General features: G+C 41.6%; 1 protein-coding gene across 16 annotated transcripts in view; it reads left to right on the top strand.

Annotated features, from left to right (window-relative positions):
- The window catches only part of PHF21A (PHD finger protein 21A), a 237,721-nt gene that overhangs the window by 46,148 nt on the left and 168,899 nt on the right, over positions 1–22,674 (top strand). For all 16 annotated transcript variants that reach the window (XM_059722793.1, XM_059722791.1, XM_059722795.1 and 13 more), the window contains exons 3-4: positions 13,033–13,184; positions 21,397–21,429. In XM_059722793.1, coding sequence (XP_059578776.1) covers positions 13,131–13,184; positions 21,397–21,429 — 87 coding nt within the window. In that variant the 5' untranslated portion in view covers positions 13,033–13,130. The remainder of the gene's footprint in view (positions 1–13,032; positions 13,185–21,396; positions 21,430–22,674) is intronic.

Genomic DNA, 22,674 nt, shown 5'->3' with positions numbered 1-22,674 from the left:
AAACAGTCCTGCAGCAGACAGGGTGGCATGAGGAACTGAGGCTGTGGGTGATGTGCAGGATTGCAGCAAGCTCTGCCTCCAGCCAGGATTGAAGCCTGTGGCTGCAGCAGGCTAGGCTTGGTGACTGTGCAGGAGCAGGCAGGTAGTGGCACCAGAAGCAGCAGCACAGGGCAGTGGGTTCTGATGGAATCCCTTGCTCTGTGCTGCCCACTGCTGGGGGAGCAGCTCTGGTAGGTGCTGCATGGCAGGTGGTGCAGATCTCGGGGAGCAGAACTGGACAGAATTTGTGCAGTGGAGCCAGCAGGTCTCAAGTAGGAGTGAGCATAGCACTGGGACTACCATTGGGTGCCATGGGGGTGGGCTACATGGAGCCAAGTTCCCCACTCCTTCCCCCTGTACTCCCCCAGCACCCACAGGAGTTTGTTATGTTCTGGGATAGCTGCCCCTAACCCAAACAGCACCTCCCACCTGCCCCCTAGGCTCAAGTGTAGGATTGTACCTGCGGCATCCAACTGTGAGCTGAGTGCCCTCTGTGAGGAGCTGCAGCACTCAAGTAAGCCCTCCACTTAGTGTGAGGAGCTTGGTGCCAGCCCAGCTGCGGGAGCCCCTGTTGGTGGTGGTGGATGGGGCGGCTGGCTCTGTGCAGCCCACCCCTGCGGCACCTGATGGTGCTGCTGCACTCGCTCCTATTTAAGCCCTGTCAACTCTGCCACACAACTTTTGCCTGAGTCCAGATCCTCAGGTAACCGCTAGTTACCTCCCTGCTGCAGCAACTATGCATTGCTGCAGTCTGGATCTGCACAACCTCCTGGGCAGCCCCTGTTGGAGCTGCTACCCTGACGGGGCAGCACTGAGCCAGGAGGTAAACGGTAAATGTTAAAAGGTATAAATATAATGACGATTTAACCTTTTGCCTCTCTAATCCCAACATTTGAAAAAATTTTCAGGACTTGCTTAAAAGTGGTGGAGGCCCTCTAGATTCTTCTTGAGAAGGTTGCAAAATTCTTCAGTTAAGTTAGTTGGTAGCCTATCATGTCAAAACAAAATGTGTAATGTTCTAAATTAGTCTGTGATGGACCTTGTTTAAAAAAAATTGTTTTTGCATAAAAAGGATGGACAACAAATCATGTTCCATCTACAGGAGCAGATTTTTTGTGTGAACCAAGTAATGCTCTCATTAACAGTGATTTGTAGTTAATGAGAGCTGACCATCGTTGTTGCTTCCAGTCCCTTGATTTGAGGATGATCTCTACCATGGCTCATTAATGAGTTTGGGGATGACTGAAGAAACCAATCCTTGAGCCACAGATCTGTCTGCAGAAGTTTCAGGTCTTTTTCAGGGGAGAGTAGGCTGCAGGCTGGGGTTAATTTTCCTTCCTCTGCTCTATCTTTTCTGCCTCGAGGGCAAGATGCTTTACCTTGAAATGGGCTGCCGCTTGGTTGTGGTTGAGGTGCTATTGTAATTGGTTGGCAGCCAGCTCTTCCCAACTCTTTTGATGTTGGCATCCCTTTTCTTGAGGTATGCCTTCAGTGTGTCCTTGTAGCATTTCTTCTGGCCACTTCAAGACCTTGGGCTGTTACTAAGCTGAGAGTAGACCACTTGCTTTAAGAGTTCAGAGTTGGGTGTCTGCACAGAGTGTTTGGAAGTTGGTACTTGAGGATCACCAACTCCATGCTGGTAACGCTGGCTTCAGCAGGGATGCTGGTTATGTGGTATCCTTCCGTTTTATGTGGAGGATTTTTCAGAGGCATTGTTGATAGTATCTCTGGCATGGGTGACCTGTGTGTGCCATGTGGCAAATTGGGGAGAGAACAGGCAACCCAGTGGCAGATAAGGCAGAGAGCAGAAAGCTGAGCAGCAGATCAGGTAGGGGAAAGGGATTGGAGTGGCATTTGGGGAGGGTATGGAGCTAATTTCTGGCATGGCTCCCAAAAAGATTGGCTCCCACTGGCAAGAGCTGTGTAGTTTTTCTGCCTATGTGACCTAGGAAAATTCTTTCCTGACACCAGATTTGGCAATTACTATCATCCTGAGCTGAAGAGTCAGGAATCCCTAACTTTTCAGAGTACTGGAATGAGCATCAGTATATCTTAGTTAATAATAAGATAAAAACATCCTTAGCACAGCTGATATCCCAGTACTTCAAAGGGAAGTGAAAAATAGCCTGTAGCATTCATGATAGGTGAGGGGGGGGGGGAAAAATCCTTCCTAGAACCTGCAGGAAACCAGCTGTGAAGCACTACAAAACTAGTTACCTCTATACTGCAACACGGTGATCGCAAATACTACCTGTCTTCCCATGTTTCTCTTCAGGAACCCATATCGTAACAGGCTGTGGCATCAGGATGTCCGTTCATCTCTTTCAATGAAAGCTAAACTTCTGCATTGTAGAGTCCCACTACAGTGGGGTAATTGTGTGCATTTAGGGCTGTCACTATGGAACAGCAGGCACTCTAAATACATACCTCCAGGGTTATTTTTTTTTTAATAAAAAGTTTGTCTTTAGGACTAATGCATTTTTATCATGCAGCATGCTGTATGCAGAGCAGGATGAATCAGTTTGTTCTAAGGAGACATCACTTGAATATACCCCCTCTAGTGTCACAAAATATACTAATGTATGTAAATGATGGGAAAGGTTGTAACTAAAGGGGCATCTTGTACGATATTTCCAAGCTGCACCAATGGATGCATCTTTTCTGGGTTCGGGACCAAACGTGGATCATCACTGGGTGGAAGGCTTTTGGAAGCCTGAGGAAAGGTGGCTGAATCCAAGTGGTGAAGTACAAAGTGCTACATTCCTCCTTCATTCAAAATTGTCTACATCTTATTATGATGGACAATTGGACTTCCATACTTATGTAATCAGGAAAGAGGCACGGTCATCCTCTTGTGTAATGAGGCAGTCTGAAGATGGGACAGGTGTGTTCATCATCATCATATCCATCTCACTGCAGCTTCCTTTCCAGGACTGAAGAATGCTTTATTGAACGGGTGGAATGGATAGGATTAGGAATGCTTTATTAAATAGGAATGGGAAATCAAGAACCTGACCTGCACAGTGCCTTCAGGATAAGGATTGATCCATCAGTAAAATTCTGTCCTCATCTTCCCCCCACTTGATGGATGAAAAGCAACCATCCAACTTTTTGTATTGGAGGAGTGGGGTGCATAAGTGTGACATGCCAAAACCTGGGATCCCTTAGTCTCATTCCTGATTTCTTGGTCAGCAGAACTTTTATGGGTATCCATCCTTTCAAACCTTAATTTTCAGTGTGCTGGAAGGTTGGTCAAAAATTACTTCTGCCAGGCATGCTGTAAGCCATTTGCAGAGTTAGGATTAGCATTTGGGAATTTCTGACTCATTCCTAAGAGTTCGTGGGTTTTCAGCTTAAAGGTTAGTCTCCTCCAAAGTCATTTCTCATAATTCTTGGGGTTGTTACATTCTGCCTTTCCCACAGTGATAGATGCAAGGAAAGTTCTACTTTGGGATTGGGGGTCTTGGTAATAAATCAAGAGAGGATCCCACTCTGGAAACAAAAATTGAAGCACTAGACCATGCTGCTTCTCTCAGAATGGTTGTTTCCTTAAAACAAGCATGTGATATAATTGTTTGTGTCTAATTTTTTTTTTACAGTATTTACAACTTTTTAAAATAAAAATCAGCGCTCACTAAGAGCTATAGATGTGGTATTATGAGGCTTCTTTGCTTAGCTTTCTGGGCTACAATCTTTTTATAGCACTCCAACGTAGTCGCAACCTCGGTATCTTGTTGCTGAAAGGGAGGCATGTTGTGCTTGTGGTGATTTTTTTTTTTTTAAATGACCTCACTTGTATGGGCTTGAGAGCCTATAAAGGGGCTGCTGATGAGGGGAAAAAAATGCAACTAAGTAGGAGGGGGCTAAAATGAGAGACAAACCACTACCGTTTGTGAATGAAGGCTGTCTTCTAAATTGCTGTCAGCAGTTTGGATTTTTCAGACCATGCAGAGTTTAGCATATATTTTACTGTTGTTTGTTTGCTGAGTATAGCATGAACTGAACAAACCAACATTTAGACTGTTATAATTTCCTCAGTACATTTAAAAAAAAAAAAAAAGTATTGAGCAAAGCTTCAGTAATTGTCAAAAAATAAATTAAGTCTTAAATTAAAAGTCCAAAAATCCTGATCTTAGGAGAAAGATGGCACATGCACTTACTACTCATAGTTTTTACCTCTCCTCCCCTACACAGATGATCAAGTGTGGGCCTGTTCATTTGTACTGGTGGATGGGGTGCCCATTGACTTTGGGACTCCACGTGTTCACATAGCTCTAAGATGCCTCAGCTCTACAGTGGCTTCTGCATGGAGCCCATTGGTCGTAGGCATCCAGATAAGATTAATATTAAAATCCCAGGCTTTTCTTAATAAAATGGACGGTTTCTTAGTAAAATGGCTTTTCAGATTCCTAACTGAGCCTAAAAATTAAGAGGGGGGAAAAAAAAAGAGAGCTCATTAACTTCCCAGAGTGGGTCATAAATGTGTATAGTTAAATTGAGTCTTGGGGGGTGAGGCCATAAATGCTCCTAATAGAATTTGGCGGGTGATGCTGTTCGTTTCACATGGACATACAGGAAACAGTGATATTTCTTTTTAGGTAATAAAGTTGTCCCTTTTTCAGTCTCTGTGCCAATATTGGTAAGAGAAGACCCTTGCTTCATGCTTAGATTTTAATCTGGTTTACAATAAAGTGGGAAAGTTTTGTGTAAGTACTGAATTGTATTGTAAGGAAAAGAATTGCAAGTACCTTCATTTTTCCCTTGTAGTAAGCTAACTTTCTATTTTGCTAGATTTTTATAGCCTGTTACATCTTAGTTAAAAATTACTTTGCAGATCATTTTCCCCCAAATGTTTTATTTCAAACTCAAATGAATCTGTTTTTGTCACCTAATCCTCTTATTTTTCTTCTGTTACAGGAAGGGCTAGAGAGCTGAAGGGGAAGACTGTTTTCCAAATTGATAAGCACTTTTAGATAGACAAGCATGGTTTGTCCAATGCTTGATTAAGTAATAATCCAAAATGGTATAGCAATGAAAGCCAGTATCCATAAATTTAAAAAAAGGTGTTTGAAATCTTGAATAGTTTTAAGTACAGAAACTACATGAAACAAATTGGTTTGGATGTTGCTAACTAAGGCCCTGTCTGGCAAGTATAATCTTAGCATGCAAGATCCACTTTCCTCATGCATTTTACAGCGTTGGGGCCTAAAATTCTGCTTTGTATAACCCATTGTTGAAAAAAATATTAGTGCTTGACACAATGTAACGCTGAGAACTTAAAATACACAGGTAACAGAATTCCAAAAAGTAAGGTTTGCCTCAAAGTTGAGTCAGCTTGTGCATGTTGTATATGTGGCCTTTACATTTGGTACTGAATATGCCATTAATATTTACCTTAAATACACTGTGGTGAATGGAATTGAGTTAAAGTTGCATTGGATTATCTAATTTTGGAACCTACCTTTTTTATTATTTTTTTTTAACAAAGAGATGAGAAATAGGTGCTAGTTTATTCACTTATTTGAGTACCATGGTGCACACAAACCCTCCTGCCATTCTGACATGGATTAATTAATAATTATCCTTTGCTTGCAGCTATTGAGCCAGTTATCTATATGCCTTTTTATAATAATTTTTATTTAGCCTGCATTTTTTAAATTTTGTTTGAGAGGGTCATGCAGGACCTTATCAAAAGCTCTGCTGAAGCCCAGGTGGACTATAGCAGGGGTGGACAATTTATTTGGCCCCAAGGGCCACGTGGGGAGTTTTGGTGAGCTGTTGCAGGCTGGGTCAGCAAGTCTTTGCCCCCCCACATCCCTGCTGCAACAACTCGCCAAAACTCCCTATGGGGCTGCAGGCAGGCGGGGAGCAGGAAGGGTGGGCGAGGCTGGGATCATGGGGGCGGGGTGCCGTGCTGTCACACCTCCTGGGCTTGGGCCCAGGGCCTGCTCCCTACATACCCCTGCCTGCTGGGGGTGGGGGAAGGTGTGCATGTGGTGGAGGTTGCAGGGGGCTGCCTGGGCACCATGTCTCAGAAACCTGCTGTGGGTGCAGGGAAGGAGTGCTGGCATGGAGTGCTTTTGCCGTGGCAGTATGTAGGCCAGTCTGACCCATCGGGTGCTATTCTACATACAACCCTTGCCTCCTGCTTGTTAGCAGAGGACCTAGAGCTTCCTGGGTCCTTCTTTTCTGGCTAGCATACTTAATAGAACCTCTTCTTGTTGTCTTTTAACTTTCTTTGCCAGGTACAGCTCATTCTTTATCTTTGCCTTCCTGATTTTGTCCCTTCAGGTCCTTGCTATTTCATGGTATGCTTCCTTGATGTCCAGCCCATTCTATTGCCTGTTTACTTTTCCTTTTGCATTTGAGGCATTATAGAATCTCCCTGTTGCAGCCACATTGGTCCCTTGCCTTTCTTCTTGTGCTTTCCTTGTGTTGGGACAGTCTCTTGTTAGGCTTCTAATACTGTGCCTTTTAGAAGTTCCCAGCCCTCTTGGGTGTCTTTATTCTTCCATCTGTCCTCCCATGACACCATTCCTATTAACTCCTTGAGCTGGATAAAATCCACCTTTTTGAAATCTAGCATTCTAATTTTGCTGACCTCATGCTTTGTGCTCACTAAAGTTGCATACTTTAGTGGGTGCAGGATTGGGTTCCTAATCATTCAAGGATACTTTTTGTGTATTTACAATAGCAGTTCGTAAGTCTTTACCATATTTTAAATTTACATTTTTGAAATCCTTACATCTGCATGGGTGAGGCAATTTTTTTTGTTCCCCCTCCCTCCCCCCCCCCCCCCCCCCCCCCCCCATCCTCCACAACCAGATTAAAAATAGTAATAGGGTAAACATTTAGGGGGAACCTTTTTTAGGGTTGGCACTATATTCAAGCGTCTTGGAAGATATGGTACATCTGTAATATGGGTGTGGTAGTTATCAAAACTAGACAAAAAATCTTGTTTGTTTTTTACAATGACTTGAATAAAAATACTAGTGCCACTTTATTCCCTGTAAATTGATTTATTTTTTTTCTTTTTGACTTCTAGATGCTCCCTGTTTCCTTTTCCTTTTCTCCTAACTAGAAAACCACCTGGAGTAAACAACACTTTATTGTGTGTGTATGTATATATGTAATTCAGTATTTATTATATGAGATTTTTAGAGGATTATGCTTTGGCGTCTGTTTCAGGTGTTGGTCCCACCTGGCCTATTGACCTCCATAATTTCTATAGTAGCTCTTCTCAAAGCACTTGTTTTCTGACCGCTCCTCTTTCTTTATTGTTTTTTGCAACACAGCCAGTATAAAAGCTTGTAGGCTGAAGTATGGTGCTGGTACCCTGCAAAGTCAGTGAAGTGAAGGGTAAACGGCACTCTTATAGGGCTTTTCCCCTTTTGCTCAAATCCACCTGTTTTTTTGGTTTTTTTTTTTTTTTTTTTTTAGAACCCTTGGCCTATTGGGTGAGTCGCTTTACTTACCTTTGCTTCGGTTTCCTTATAAGTAAAAAAAAAAAAAAAAAAAAAAAAAAAAAAAAAAAAGGGGGGGGGGGATAACGATACTTCTTTGTAAAATGATCCTGCTGAAACCTACTCTTCAAGAGGTATTATAATATGCATCTATGTAGCATGCATTAATAACTTAAGCAGACTTGGGATTTGCTTCAGGAATCCTAATCCTTTTTTGAGGAAAATAATGGTGCTGTTGACTGAGAAATACAGTGGCAAGCCTGAAAGAGTGGTTCAAGAAGAGAAAAGGTGGCTACTGCTTCCTGTTGGCCTGGCTGTTTTTTCAGAATCCCCTTCCACCAGCTACTTGCAATTCTCATTTTATTTAAAAAAAAAAAAAAAAAAAAAAAAAAAAAAAAAGTTGCCTAATATTCGCCATTTACTTTTGGTAATAAAAATGTATTCCAAGTTATTTATATTTCAGAAGTAGTTATTTTGAAAGAGTAGCTGGAGTAATGGATTGTGGAAAAGACAAAAAAATACCAAGAATCCAGCAAACTTACAAAAGTGGAAGAATTTACAAAAAGAGAGTACTTTTTCCATGATGTTTTTTCTTGTCCTATTCTGGCTTCATTCACTTCACAAGACTGTTCTGCCTCTTGCAAGATTGGGTCCATTTAGAGTTTTTTATATGATATCGCTGCTGGAATTTAATGGGATGCTTAAAATCCACCAAAAAAAAGTATTCATGTATTTATTTATTTTTTTCAAAATAACGACAAATTATTCGAGGGTATGCATTAAGGAGTAACAGAGGTACTACTTGAAAGGCTTGGCCAAATCTAGCTCCCCTTTGGGCAGATAAATTGCAGTTAGGCAGCTAAAGAAAGTTGTGTCAGTCTCGCCCTTGCTTTTTCCCCAGTAATGTGTCTGTGTTTTTCATTTAATAGTTATTGGGGGCGGAGAAGGGAGAGATGGCAGCTTCTAACTCGCTGAGAGGCGGGACAGGTGTCTGAACCCAGGGTCCTCTTCCTTTCAGGGCAGTACCCATCTCACTGAGCTGCTGCTGGCTTTCTATTCTTTTGCCCCATCTCAGTGGGATAGCTTTCTCAGAGGCACAGGGTGGAGGGTGCTTTTGGCCTCAGCTAGCCTGAAGATAAGGATATTGTCTTTGGGGAAGAGATGCATGTGCAAAAACCCCCTAGGCCTGAGGCAAGCCTAGAACCTAGTCTAGTTACTTCCACTAACAGTTGTGCCTTTATGTTAAAAGATGGGAAAGTTGTCATCTTTGGACAGCTCCTGATTTTGTGCGACTTGCAAGGTGTTGGGCAGCTTACTGGGAAATTGGATCTAAAATTCACGTGTGGTCTGAAACTCATGTATGCAGCTGAAGTTACCTGCATAAGATCTACTTTACCTGTCTAAAAGTGGGGTTAGTTTTTGGTCACTGTCTTTGATCATATGCCTGCCACCTCATGCCTAAGTCATGTACCAATATCTCTGTAATGAACACCTAGTTATCAGTCACTTGGTGTGGATAGGGAAACAATGGACTGTACAGTCTTGTGTCTAAAGCAGGGGTGGGCAAAATATGGCCCGCGGGCTGGATCCGGCCCACAAGGCCATTCTATCTGGCCTGCGGGCCCCTAAAACATTTAGAAAAATAATATTTCTCTGTCTTTTGGATCCTGTTAAAAATGACAGTAACCAAGGGCAATAAGACCCGGGGAAGCCTGGTGGGCTCCCACAACAGCAGGGCCCACCTGGCCCTGCCCCCCCAGTCAGAAACTCCAGCTGGGACTTCTGAACTGGGAGCACATGGCTGCCCTGCGCTGGAACCGCAGGTTGGGGAGGGGGGGTGCAGGGGAGGTCCCCAAGCAGGGAAGGAGCCCAGGGAAAAGCTGAGCGTGGTGCAGCCCAGCCCAGCTCCACAGACCCCTGCCAGCCTGTGCTCTGCTTTGGGCCCCATGGGTGCTGGCCCTGGGACATTGGTCCCAAGATGGTGACCAAGGGGCAGGGCACCTGTCAAGGGGCGTGGCTACCCATGTGGCCCTCGACAGCCTGCCAAAACTGGGTAAGCAGCCCTCTGCCCAAAATAATTGCCCGCCCCTGGTGTGAACATACAGATTTAAAATGGCACAAGCTTTTCATTCTTAGATATAAGCAGATATAAACTTAATTTTTAAATTAACTTTGAAAATTTACCTTGTTTGTAAAAATGTTTAACACAGAGCTGGCATTTTCCATGGCTCACTAATTTGGCAGGTTAGATGTACAGCTGTCAGCCTCTCATTAGTGGTGGTTTATAGTTTCTTCATCTTGTTGGACATCATTTTCAAATGTATACATAACACTTGATGTTACTTTTGCAGTTGTTTAGTGTGTTTGTGGGGTGGGGAAGGGTGAAAAATTGTTTTCAGTTTTGAAGTTACTGCAGTGTTTGTAATTAATTGCATAACAGTTTGGGGTGCTAGCTGCAATAATAAACCAACATTAGAGTGAAAGGCCTCCCAGTGCTTTCAGTATTACTCCCTTTCTTATTTTTAATAATTCTTCCCAGGCAGGAAGCAGGCAGTTGAAGTCTTTAAAAAACAAACAAGCAACCTCCCCCTCACCTCTGTCCAAATTTTCCTTTTTATTTTGGCTTAAAGATATTCAAACAGTGCCATTCTGGAAGGATAAATAAGGTAACATTTAATATATATGATTGGTTCATTGAGGGTGGAATATAGGTAAACTGTGTGTGTGTATTATATATGTATATTTTCATTTTTAGAACTCATAAGATAAGACTTTTTAAAAATAAATTACAGGATACTACTTAATTTTAGTCCCTAATTATTTAAGACATTGATGAAAGAAACATGATATTGAAGTGTTTCCTGTCTTGTAACCATATACAAGCCAGGAGGCTGTATCAGAGGGGATATCCAGGAGGATTCTCATGTAGAGAGACTCTTCATGTCATCCTCTTGGCAGGTGTTAAGGATTCATCTGCTTCTACCCATAGAATAGACTGTCAGGTCTGATTTCAGACCTGGAGTATTGCCCAGCCCCTTTGTAAAACCCAGTGCCTCTGCACTGGCTCTGTCCTTCAGCATCCATCCCCCTAACTTTGTTTCCTTGGAACATATATAGTCCAAAGGAACTATAGGACCAGTGACCTGTGATAGTGTGGTGTTGCAGAGGCAACTAGTTGCTCCACCCCTGCAGTAGAAGATGAAGAGTTCCCCACACAGAAGGTCCCTCCATATATTGTCTAGAAGTTATGTCGTGGTATCCACTTTTTCCAAAGATCTTACTGCCATTAGTGATGACTAATGCATTTAAAACTGAATGGAATAAAATCCAATACTCGCTTGCAAATTTGTGCGGGTTTTGTGATTTTGATTGTGTTTGGACAGCAAAGCTAGGATGGTAGACTTCCTTTATTTTTAGTCAGTTGTTCTTATTATTGGGTCTGATGCACAAGTCATCATTTTCTAGTTTACCACTATGGGAATATTAACATATAACTCATTGATTAACAGAAACATCAAAGAATTATTTTCATAATCTGAGCCCGAGTCCCTTTAAGAAATTCGGGTAGTCAGGTAATACACATATTGAAAATGCAACGTTGTGTATTAAAATTTTGAACATTTAAAAAAAAAATAAAAAAATCTCATCTCTCTTAATATCATAGTAATTCTATAGTGTGAAATGCCTGATGTGGCACTAATGACTAGAGAAGTTGGATACACAGTGAGTTCTGAAGATTGTTAAAGTACATACTTGCAAACTAGTTTTATAAATGTGATTTTAAAACTGAACATGGGATAGGAGCCTGGAATTTAAATCCTGGCTCAGAACTGGAGGCTTTATCTTACTTTAAACTGCCGCCTTCTGTCCAATTCCTGCCTATAAAAAATATGGATAATTGCTATCCCAATTCCTGTAAGGTAGGTGAATATTACTTTGTAATGTGCTTTGAAGATGGTAAACATTATTATTGATAACAAAAATAAATAAAATAATAAATTCTGTCTAGTCTCCGAAGAGGACCTTAAAATTAATGATCTTTACATATCATTTGTACTTCCACAAAACTGCTTTGGGGCATTGCATTTAGAATCTACTAAAGAAAACTTTTCCCCTTGCCACAACCATTCAGCTAGATATGTAGTAATTTATTAATGGTCTTCATATAATGTTGTATTAATTTGTTACAAATATGAGGCTAAATTATTTCACCAATCTGTGTGTAGAATATCCCTGCATCTACCTTTGCTTAACAGTGCAAATTGATGGCCTGCAAGGGGCCATCATGCAGCCCACGCCCCGTAACTGCCTTTTCCATTGCTTTGTGGCAGGGAAGGGCCTGGGTGGAGGCAGTGTACCCCCCTCCCCGCCCATGTACAGTAGTAATGGGGGATTCTCAGGGATCTTGGGGAGCCATATGTTGCCGCTGCTGCTGCTCATGTGGATGGAGTGGGGTGGAGAGGGGATTCTGTAAGTCTGCCTGTGTAGCATATGGGCTGCACAGTATGCAGCCTAGGGGGTCACATGCTGGTGTTGGATGTGAACCCTGGCTGCAGTGAAGTTAAACAACCTTGTTCCAAAATATTTTGGGACAAGAGAATGTGACCATCTTATCCATTTGAGATTGTGGCTCACTCTGAGCATGGGAATAACGTTGCTTTCAAGCATCCATGTCTTGCATTTTTAGTGTAGGTTTTTCTGGGTCTGACTGCAAGTACAGAATAGGGTAAACTCATTTCCACCAATTAAACTAATGAGGATTTACTCCCGCTTGAGACCCTGTTGGCTCATCACTGCAAAACTTGACTTTGCTTCTGTTTATCACCAATTCAGTGTCAGACATGCTGAATTGGTACTGTTACCACCTGTATGCGAGGCCTGCATGGGGGATTTAGGTGGACAGCATAATGGAAATACACGATTTTTCTACATCACGCAGCACTGTGAAGTTGTATCCTTTTTATAAATTCTAGTTTTAATGTGTAAGTCAATAGAACATTACTAGGAAAATGCCTGCAAACAAACACAGGGAAAAAAAATGCCAATTTTAGGCATTCAGAAAGTTTTAAAGTTGGGTTAAAGCAGTGTGGTGTTTTGTTGTTTTGTTTTTTTTTTTTTTTTTCAAACTGTTCTATAATAGGTCATTAGGGGGTTCTGTGAAAAGACTAGGGGTAATGGTGGAATGGGCTAGTAAGTGGTGTATTGCCATTGTTGAGCCAGATTGTCTGGCTCCATGTTGGCTCACATGGTTCATGGAGCTAGGGGTAGAAGTTCTGCAGCAGAAGTGATATTGAAAGGGTTTTTGACTTCAGGAATTTTGGAAACCATTGGATTAAAGGATCCTAAGTAAAGCCCTCCTTTTGGGGCACAAATAGGTATCTCCTTTTTCAAGCATCGTCTCTATATTAAACTAGGATATTGTAAAAAATATGGTCTAGTTGTTTAAGTGTTTTCCCCCTACATTATAATGTGTTTTTTCATAAGCAAACTTAAATTCTACTAACTATCGAATACATTATTTATTCTACAGCATTGTTGTGAAAGGAGAAGAAATCTTGTTTTTGGAAACCAGACGAAAGGCACTGGAATTAGCAAAGAGACAGCTAGAGAAAGTGGAGAAGGTAGAGAATGGAGTTGCAGACTCTACAGGAGGCTCTAAAAGTGGAAATTCAGGTTCACCAGGTTAGTGGTATTCTATATTTCTTGGCTTTTTCTCATATGTTTGCTTGCAAGTAATGGTTTCTTCAAAGATAGCAATAGTCAATGACGAGATATTTAATTTTTTTTAATGTATTTGTTTGCTAATAAATACCTGATAAATCCATGTGTCTTTTTTTTTTTTTTTACATGTGGTTTATCCACATAGCAATGGATTTTCAGTTAACTATGTCCATTTTGTCCCAAAATCACATGGTTATCATGATTCTCAGAACAGTTAAGAAAAATAATCTTTTAAATCCTGGTGTTTCAGTGAGAACTTGTAGAATGCTAAATAAACTGATTTCTCTGGTGTTTAGATACTTTTTGCTAATAGCAACCCTAGCAGTTTTTAAAAAATGGAAACCAGGATTTATGGTTGCAAAAGCACAAAATTCTGTAATTAGTTTCATAGTTGGTAGGGTCAGAAGGGACCCAAGCAGATCATCTAGTCTGACCCCCTGCCATGGGCAGGAAAGGATGCTGGGGTCAAATGACCCCAGCTAGGTGGCTGTCTAGCCTCCTTTTGAAGACCCCCAGGGTAGGGGCAAGCACCACTTTGCTTGGAAGTTGGTTTTAGCTCCTAGCTACCCTGACAGTGAAGTAGTGCCTCCTGATATCTAGCCTGAATCTACTCTCAGTCAACATATGGCCGTTGTTCCTTGTTATCCCCGTTAGTGCTCGGGGGAACAGGCACTCTCCCACTGCCTGCTGGTCCCCCTTGGCAAGTTTACAGATGGCCACCAGATCCCCTCTCGGTCTTCTTTTGTGGAGGCTGAACAGACCCTCCTGGACCCTCTCGATGCTGTCCACATCCCTCCTGAAATGCAGTGCCCAGAACTGGACTCACTACTCCAACTGCGGCCTGACTAGTGTTGCATAGAGGGGGAGGATCACCTCCTTGGACCTGCTCATGATGCATCTATGGATGCATGACAGAGTGCGGTTAGCCTTCCTGACTGCATCCCCACATTGGCGGCCCATGTTTATCTTGGAATCAATAATGACTCCAAGATCCTTCTCTGCCTCTGTGCTGACGACAAGGGAGTTCCCCAGCCTGTAGATATACTGCTGGTTCTTCCTTCCCAGGTGCAACACCTTGCACTTGTCCGTATTGACACCCATCCTATTCTCATCCGCCCACCTCTGTAACCTGTCGATCTAGTTGTAGCCTGTCCCTCTCTACTAGCATGCTCACTTCTCCCCACATCTTAGTGTCATCTGCAAACTTGAACAAGGTGCTTTTCACCCCTTTGTCCAAATTGCTGATGAAGATATTGAACAGTGCAGGCCCGAGGACCAAGCCCTGGGGAACCCCACTGCCCACATCTCTTCATGTTGAAAATGACCTCACAGTCGAAAATGAAAGCCTCAGAGTCAGGTAGACTGTGAGGTCTGATTCCAGGTAGTAATTTTGATGTTTAAAATCTGTTTTCCCCCCTAAAGTTGGGATTCTTACCCCCTTGCCAAATCCTAAATGGCTAATTGTGATTCTATCACTATTCCATTATAATACCCAGGAGACTTTTTTTTAGGTGTATTAGCATAATATAAAAATAATCCTGTCAAAAATAATCAAAAGTGCAGTTAGCCTAATATCCAGTCTCCAACAGTTACAAGTAGCTGATACTTTAGAGGAAACTTAGAAATCTTTATTGCTTGTCTTACCCTCCCAGTCACCAGCAGTAGGTTATGTTGCTAACTACTGTTTGATCTCTCCTGGTAGACATATCCTCTAATTTATTTAATTCCCTTTTCAAACCAGTTATGTTACTGGCCTGCACAACAACCTGTGGCAGCAAGCTCTGTATATTACTTTTGGGGTGGGGTAGGCTGGGGGTGGAGAACATTTTCCTTTTTGTTCATTTTTTTTAAACTGCTTCCTGATTATTTGATGGGTGCAACAAAAGAGTAAGGACTGGCAGTAGTGAGCTGGCTTCATGTGGCACTCTGTTTGAAATTCCTTTGCAGTTGAACTGGAATAGATGATGTCCACATCACCCAATTTGTTGAGTCCTCTAGTGGCTTCTCTGTATTGTAACACTGAGATGTTATTCATGTGTTATGAGACTGGTATAGATTTGACAAACTTTAGAGCATGTGTGGAATTCAACCATAACTATGGGATATTTACTATAATATAATATTGGCTTTTCAAAAGGTGGAAGGTTTGCGTGAGCTTAAATGACCACTTGTGCTAGCTGGAGTAAAGTGCTCCAGTTCCTGTAGCCCAAAGGGACACAGGAATGATATGGTTAGCATCATTTCAGCCACCTTTGACAACTTGGCCCAAATGGCCAGTTATCCATTTGCATTGAAGGCCATTGAAGCTGTAAGTGTTGAACAAAGCTTGAAATAATGTTTCTGAATCCATAGTGAGACACCTTAGCTATAGAGACACCCAAAAGTGTTGTATTTATATAAGAACAACAAACTACTTGAATATATGGAGCACTTGAAATCACCATTCTTGTTGAACACGTGAAATGAGGGCTGTGGGATGATGTGGTTTATTTCAGTTGCATTCCTAGTTTTGACACTGACTTTCTGTACTCAAATAGGTTTTCCTGTTCGTGCCTCAGCTACCAGGTTGATGAATACAACAAAATTTAGATGCACATGCCAGTAAAAGGGGAATAATTATATTTCGCTGGCACACAGGGATGTTATGAGCTGTATTGAAATAAAAGTTGCTAAGTATGAAGGCCAGCGAGGAAGCACTTGTAACAAAATTCCAGATATCCTCCATTTCTTTTTCTCCTTTTTTTTTTTTTTTTCTTTTAGTCTTCTGTGTGTTCTTTAGATCATGAGGAGCTTGCTGGAGAAAGGAGGTTTTTTTTTTTTTTTTTTTTTTTTAAAACAAAGCTGAAGATGAGCTTCCAGAACTGCAGATTAGTGTCTTGTTTTTCAGGAATTCCTTATCTTTTGTGTGAAACTCATAAAGTTTGTTTTGAGGCTATGAATGCTTTCTAAATGGCCCAAGGCACTGTACTGAAGTGCTGGTGCCCAAGTGGTATACAGTGTTTAGAATACTGCTTTCACTTATACAGTGGCATCTGTTTTCCCTATGTATGTAGGCCAGACTCTCCACAAATCATCCAGACATACTAGTACTTCTATGACAGCTGAAACTTGACACATTCTTATTCATGACTTGGGAAGTCCTTAGGAGGCAAGGTGTGTAGTTTTTGTGTGTGTTGCAGGGGGGGTTTAAAAATTTTAATGGACCTTGGATTGAAGGTGGTTGTTGCAGGTATGTTTTAAAACATTTTATGACAGGACAGCATTCCAGACTTGGAGCCAGAACAGTTTCAGAGCAGACGTAGGTTAAGGCTTAATGTCGTCTTAGACCTGCACAACCATGACTTGCCTCTGTCAGAATATGGCCTCCCCAGGGATGGCCGTGATGTCCCTAAGGCACCATAACTGTGCCGTCTCCACCCTGTGGGTGCCTGCTAGTCTCACCTGCCACGTGTTGCTGCTTTAAATGTTGAATTGGGAGGCTGCCCTCAGGTTGCTGCTCGGTCACAGTCCTGACAGACTCCTCTAAACCCTGTGGGTTGTTGGACCCCTTACTGGGTCCCACACTCAGGAGGTGCCTTATGATATCCTCCAAGCCCTATGAGCTATATGTGTGGCTCCAAAACCTCCACTTTACCATGCCCCACAGATAGGATTTAGACACTGTCTCTTGTGATGAGGCCTCAGTCTAGTTCAGCCATTTGTTGTCACTGGACCCTTAGCCTCAGTAACTGCACCCTCTGGTGCTAGGCTCTCTGCAAGCCCTGTCTCAGCACCTCTGATGCTGGGGCACTACATAGTAGTGTGCCCCAATGAGGCCACCTCCTCCCCAGTAGCCTCATCCCAGTCTACCAGCATAAATAACAACAGAAAACAAGCCCCTGGGCTACAACACAACAATAACCTAGGGTCCACCATCTGTCCCTTTTAAGAAAGCAAGCTTCTCTCTCCAATCCAGTGTGCCTCTTCCCCACCAGCATTTATGAGCTCCTATAGCCCCTTCATCCTACCAGCATCAGAACAGACAGTCAAGCATCTCCAAGTAGCTATCTCTACAAGAGCTCCTTTCCTCTTGGCTGCTGCCACAGAACTAACCCTGTAGTCCCAGCCTTGGGGTTTATATGTGCCCAGGGCCATGCCTCCTTCTGGTCAGCTGACTGGGTGCAGGTGCAGGCTAATTCCCTCCATAGCCTGCTGCCATGGCAACCTGCACCTGTGGGGGTTCTGCCTGGCTCCTAGGGCCCTCTCTTTGGGCAGTTTCAGCCCTTAAAGGAGCAGGCACACCTTAGTGCCCTGTGGCAACCACTAGAGAGCCTAGTGAGCAACGTTGTGGACAGGAGCCAGGACTCTCTCTCCTCAGGAGTGGAAGAGGTTGGGGGAGTGTGGCATACAGCTTGGAGGTAGGAAACCCCCATGGGAAGAGCTGTGGGTAGGAGGGGGAAAGTCCTTTAAAAGAACTGTTTGAAATGAACAGGCAGAAATGAAGAAAAAGTAATTAAAAACAAAAGGCTAAAATCTTGCATGCGTTTTGGTGAATTGGGATTGTGTGGCGGGGAGGGGGTGGGAAGGAGTTGGGTTAGCACTTGCAGTAGGGCAGAGCTGAGACCAGCAAGCTCACTGTGTGCCACACCAGAACAGGAGTTGCATTAATGCTCACGCCAGGGCAGAGCTGAGACTCAGTGGGCTTGCTCTGTGCATGCCATACTGGGGCAGAGCTGAGACCCATCTGGTGGTTTCCATTCTCTGACTCATCATTTTCACGGAGATAGGTAGTAAGTAGGATTACTGTTGCTGTTTGCACAAGAGTGTTAGAGCAGGCAGCAAACTGGGGAGCTGTACCTGGGTGCTCAGGGTCTACTGGGGTTGCAACCCCTGGGGGAGGGAGATGCTAGCACCCCTCTCCCCCCAGGTAATGGAGTTCATGGTGGGGGTTGGAAATTTCTCCATGGAGCAAAGCAGTGGAAAGACCTGGAAATGGTGCATCCTGCAATGCTGGAGGGAAAATGGTTAAAAAAAATTATCCTTGTTTGAATTGGCATAATAGGGGGATGGGGCACATGGCTTATGAGGAGAGGCTGAGGGAACTGGGTTTATTTAGTCTGGAGAAGACTAAGGGGGAAATTTTAATAGCAGCCTTCAACTATCTGAAGGGTGGCTCCAAAGAAGGTGAAGCTAGACTGTTTTCAGTAGTGACATGACAGAACACAGAGCAATAGTTTGGAGGTGAAACAAGGGAAGTTCAGATTAGATATTAGGAAAATCTTTTCTCACTAGAAAGGTAGTAAAACACTGGAACAGATTACTCAGAGATTGTGGAATCTCCATCCTTGGAGGTTTTTAAAAGATGGATTAGACAAAGAGCTGAGATGATCTAGCTGGGGATGGTCCTGCTTTGAGCAGGGGGTTGCACTAGATGACCTCCTGAAGTCCCTTCCAACCCTCACTTTCTGTGATACTCTGGTTATATGGAAAAATATTGTGACAGTTGAGAGAAGATGGAAAAAACTCTTAAGGTGATGGTCATCTGCCATACGCAGAATTTTTTAACTCGGTTGCTGTGTCCCTCACTATTCTGATATATTCAGGTTACATGAGAGTTTTTGTGCTCTCTGTGGAATTATCTTTTATTTTTGATATTGCATATTTATATGGCCGTAGTTTAAATTTACATAATGAGATTAGCTTGGAGTTTGGAGGTACAAACTACCAAGAAACTCAAAGCATCATTTGGAAAGTAGACATAAAGTGAAGTCTGCCATATTAGTCTCTGGTATAATTTTTTACTATGGTCTTCTTTAATTGGTGCACTGAATCTTTGCCAGAACCCTATTGGTTTATACACACAACCCTCTGGCTAATTCATCATCTGTTTACAGTGTAATTGGTCATTTCTAATGTACACCCATAATAAATCGCAGTGGAATTTGTTCCTGATAATTAGTTGGCTTAGGGGAGGTACTAACCTATGCCCTCCATTGCAATGATCAATCCAGCTGATTTTCATAAAACATTGGATGCTCTTCAGCTTTGCATGGCTTAACTAGCCATAGTCAACCATTCCATCTTTTATTTTGGTAATGAGTGCATGTAAGAATGCAAAGCCAGGGATCTTTGACATTGTGATTTTGCAATTCTCGCAAATTATCACTCTTATTATTTTGTAGTGAGAAATTGTACATTAAGTATTTATTTCTATAATCACAGTTTGTATATAGCAAGCCAGAGTACGTAGTTTGCATTCAGAGGTTTTAAGTGTATTTTTCTTCACCATGAATGATAAAAAAAAAAACAAAAAACAAAAAAAAAACAAAACAAAAAACACAAAAAAACAAAAACCCCCCAAAAAACAAAGAAACCGAAAAGCTTTGTAAAAATAAAAGTTTTTAAACTGGTTAACTACTGATAAATAATTCACTCATTAATAATTGGTCATCATTTATGAGTCCACTTGGTGCAGTGAATCAAACTAGATTTTCCTGTACTATTGTACATCTAATTTTTTGTTGTTCAAAAAGTTCTTCCAGAAATAAGTAGTGGACTGGACTAGCTATTGGATACCATAACTTCTCATAAGCTGGTGATAAGAGCAACCTCTGTACCTCACTTTGACCTGGAAGAGACCTGGAATATTACTTGCATAGTTCCTCAATTTCTGTGTCAAAGTACTTGTCATCGTTGTAAATCCAGGAATTAAAATGAAAGGTTTTAAAAGAAGTTGCATTTGGCTCTCCTTGTAATAGAATAGGTTCATACTTAGTCTCCTGGGGGCTGAAAAATAGGGAGAAACTGGAGTATCACTTTTTTGCAAGACTGGAAAGAACAAAACAAATTTTAAGCATCCCAAACCAAGCTTCTGTTTCTGTTCTGCCTAACCATTGAATTCTTGCCTACTGGGAGCATGGAACAATGTTGTGATCACTGAACTTTTTTATTTGCTAAAGCTTAATACTGTAGGAAGAGCAATTTATAGTCAAATTGACTTCAGGTTGCCCTATGACAGAACAATTTTTAATTTCTACACACTTAAATTCACGCACACACAGAGATTTGTCTTGGCATATGTCCAGATTGCAAGCACTGAGGGACTGATATAAATGGGACAAGGATATAAATTTTGAAGATCACAGTTCCTCTGTTATCCATGCCCAAACTGTGGTGTGAAAAGAATTTTATAATTTATATATGAAATGGGTAAATTCTATAAGCAACACTAGTTCACAATTCTTTTTTTTTCTTCAAGCAGCATTCATTTGTGTGAAATTAGAATACAGCAATTTACCTTATTTATATTCTTGTAATTTCCCCCTGTTCTTGTAATTTGGCCCCCCACCCTTCTTTTTTTCCTTTGCAATAAGGGGATAGGGAAGCAAGCATGGAATTTTAGTATGCCCTTTTCAGATCCAAAGCTAAATCTTGTGATGTTACCACCAAAACAAAAAATAAGATTGTTGCATTGACCTTGTCTCTCCATTCTGGACTTTTGGATTCCTTTAACAAAATCCTGGAAACTTTCTTCTAGCTTAGCTATACAGACGGTACCATCCTGCAGCTGCTTGAAGGAACTAAAGGAGGAAGAGCAATGAATGGTAGCCATCAGCCTGCTTCCCCTTGCATGTGGAGGGTATCTCTTCCATGATGATCTTAATCACTCTGACTTTGGGGATAAAAGTGGCAAAGAAGCTTCTAAACATGGTCTCTCATGTGGTACCAGCCAAGCTAATACACAGGCGATTCCATAGTACTTGAAATGTGCTGTGCTTGATTATAAAAACAAACAGCTTTTGTATCCGAAGTAGTTCTCTCTGTTCTGTGTTCTCTGTGGCTGTGGGCAAAGAAGGCAGCAATTTTAGAGGACACACAGCTCTTAGGTTATCCAGCTGGCTTAAACTGTCCTTAAAAAGAATCCTTTTTTTGAAGAACTGTTTTGAAAAGGAAGAACTGTAATAGCATCCTTCAGCTCAATGTAAAAGTTAATAGGCTGACTGTAGTATTAATAGAGAGGTCTCCTTACATTAATTACCATATTTCTGTAAATTTGAAAAAAAAAATGACTTAATCCTGTTTGTTAAAAAGACAGCATGCTCAGTTTCTAACGAAGACCATTGCACAAACTGTCTAATAAATGGCTTTGATTGAGAACCTTATGATGTATCAATGCATCTTTCTTTCTCTCTAGAAACTGGTTGCCCAAATGAAGCAAGATCCACAGGTAAGAATGGAATTTGTTTTTACACTGCTCATTTTACCGTTAAAGTTAAAATGTAAGAACTGATATGATGTACCGTGTCCAGTAAGTTGTATGTAACATTGGGTGTTTGCTCAGAAAATACTACTCTTAGAGATGTCACATACATTTTAAAGAGAGTGAGAGCACACAAATAAGCATTATAATGAGCATTGGTTAGCTGAGGAATTAATAGTTGGTAAATGAGCATATTGCCTCTATGGCTATGCCTCCAGTGATTTTAAATTGAGCCCGTTTAGTAATAGCTGTGAGTTTGTGTCAAGTTTTTGACCTGATTCATGACGTTTTTTGGGGTCTTGATGTGTAGTGAATACCTGTTTCACATCATTACTATAACCATACTTGTTAGTACTTTAAACAAACGAGCCACTTATTGACAACAGGCTCAGGACTGTGCAAGCAAGGAGACCTGTTCCTATTTGAAGGAACTTGCCTGAATGGAATACAATCTTTACTAAGGGCCAATTTTCATTATCCTTTCCATTCCCAAATGATACTGTGCAACCTGATTTGCGTGCTCAATAGCTGCATGGATGCTTATGCATTCACACTGCATAGGTAATCGAATCACAGATTATATATAAATGCCATGGCTAGAGAACTGCCATTTTGGCTGCCTAAAAGGTATTAGAATTTGGCCCAAAGTAACCATAGGAGAATTCTATATTTGACATATAGGGTTTTTCATAAAAGTGTTCCAGGCATCGGTGTAGTGTGGGAGGAAACCTGAGGTACAAGAACATGAAGTGAGGAGTTGTTTTTCATAGATATTAAAGGCACAAGAAGGTAAGATAATAAGAGTGGAAGGAATCATGTGTAGCCTTGAAAGTGACTAAAAAATCATTTAGGGAAAGCAAGTCAGTGCTTCATTTATTGGTAAAAACATTTTCCTTTCGGTGCTTTAAATTATGGAATCTTTTTTGTGCTAGGTCTCAAAGTTGGGCCAAGTACTATATTTTCTTGAATATAAGATGACCCAGAACATAAGATGACCTCTCTTTTTCCCCCCCCCCAAGTAATTAGTCTATATATGGAAAATTTTATAAATTTGTTATAATTTTCCAGGTATAGAATCTAATTATTGGAGGCTAGTTTTGAATTAATGGCTCAGAAGTCACCTGTAGAATAAAGCAGCCCCTGTTACCATTTGTTAAGGGACACCATTATGATTAAGAGGCCCAAAAAGTTACCCTGTATTAGAAAAATCAC

The sequence above is a fragment of the Alligator mississippiensis genome, chromosome 2, assembly GCF_030867095.1.
Source record: "Alligator mississippiensis isolate rAllMis1 chromosome 2, rAllMis1, whole genome shotgun sequence".
NCBI classification, from domain to species: Eukaryota; Metazoa; Chordata; order Crocodylia; family Alligatoridae; genus Alligator; species Alligator mississippiensis.
The sequence above is the reverse complement of the archived record's forward strand: the minus strand, read 5'-3'. Positions and strand labels throughout refer to the sequence as shown.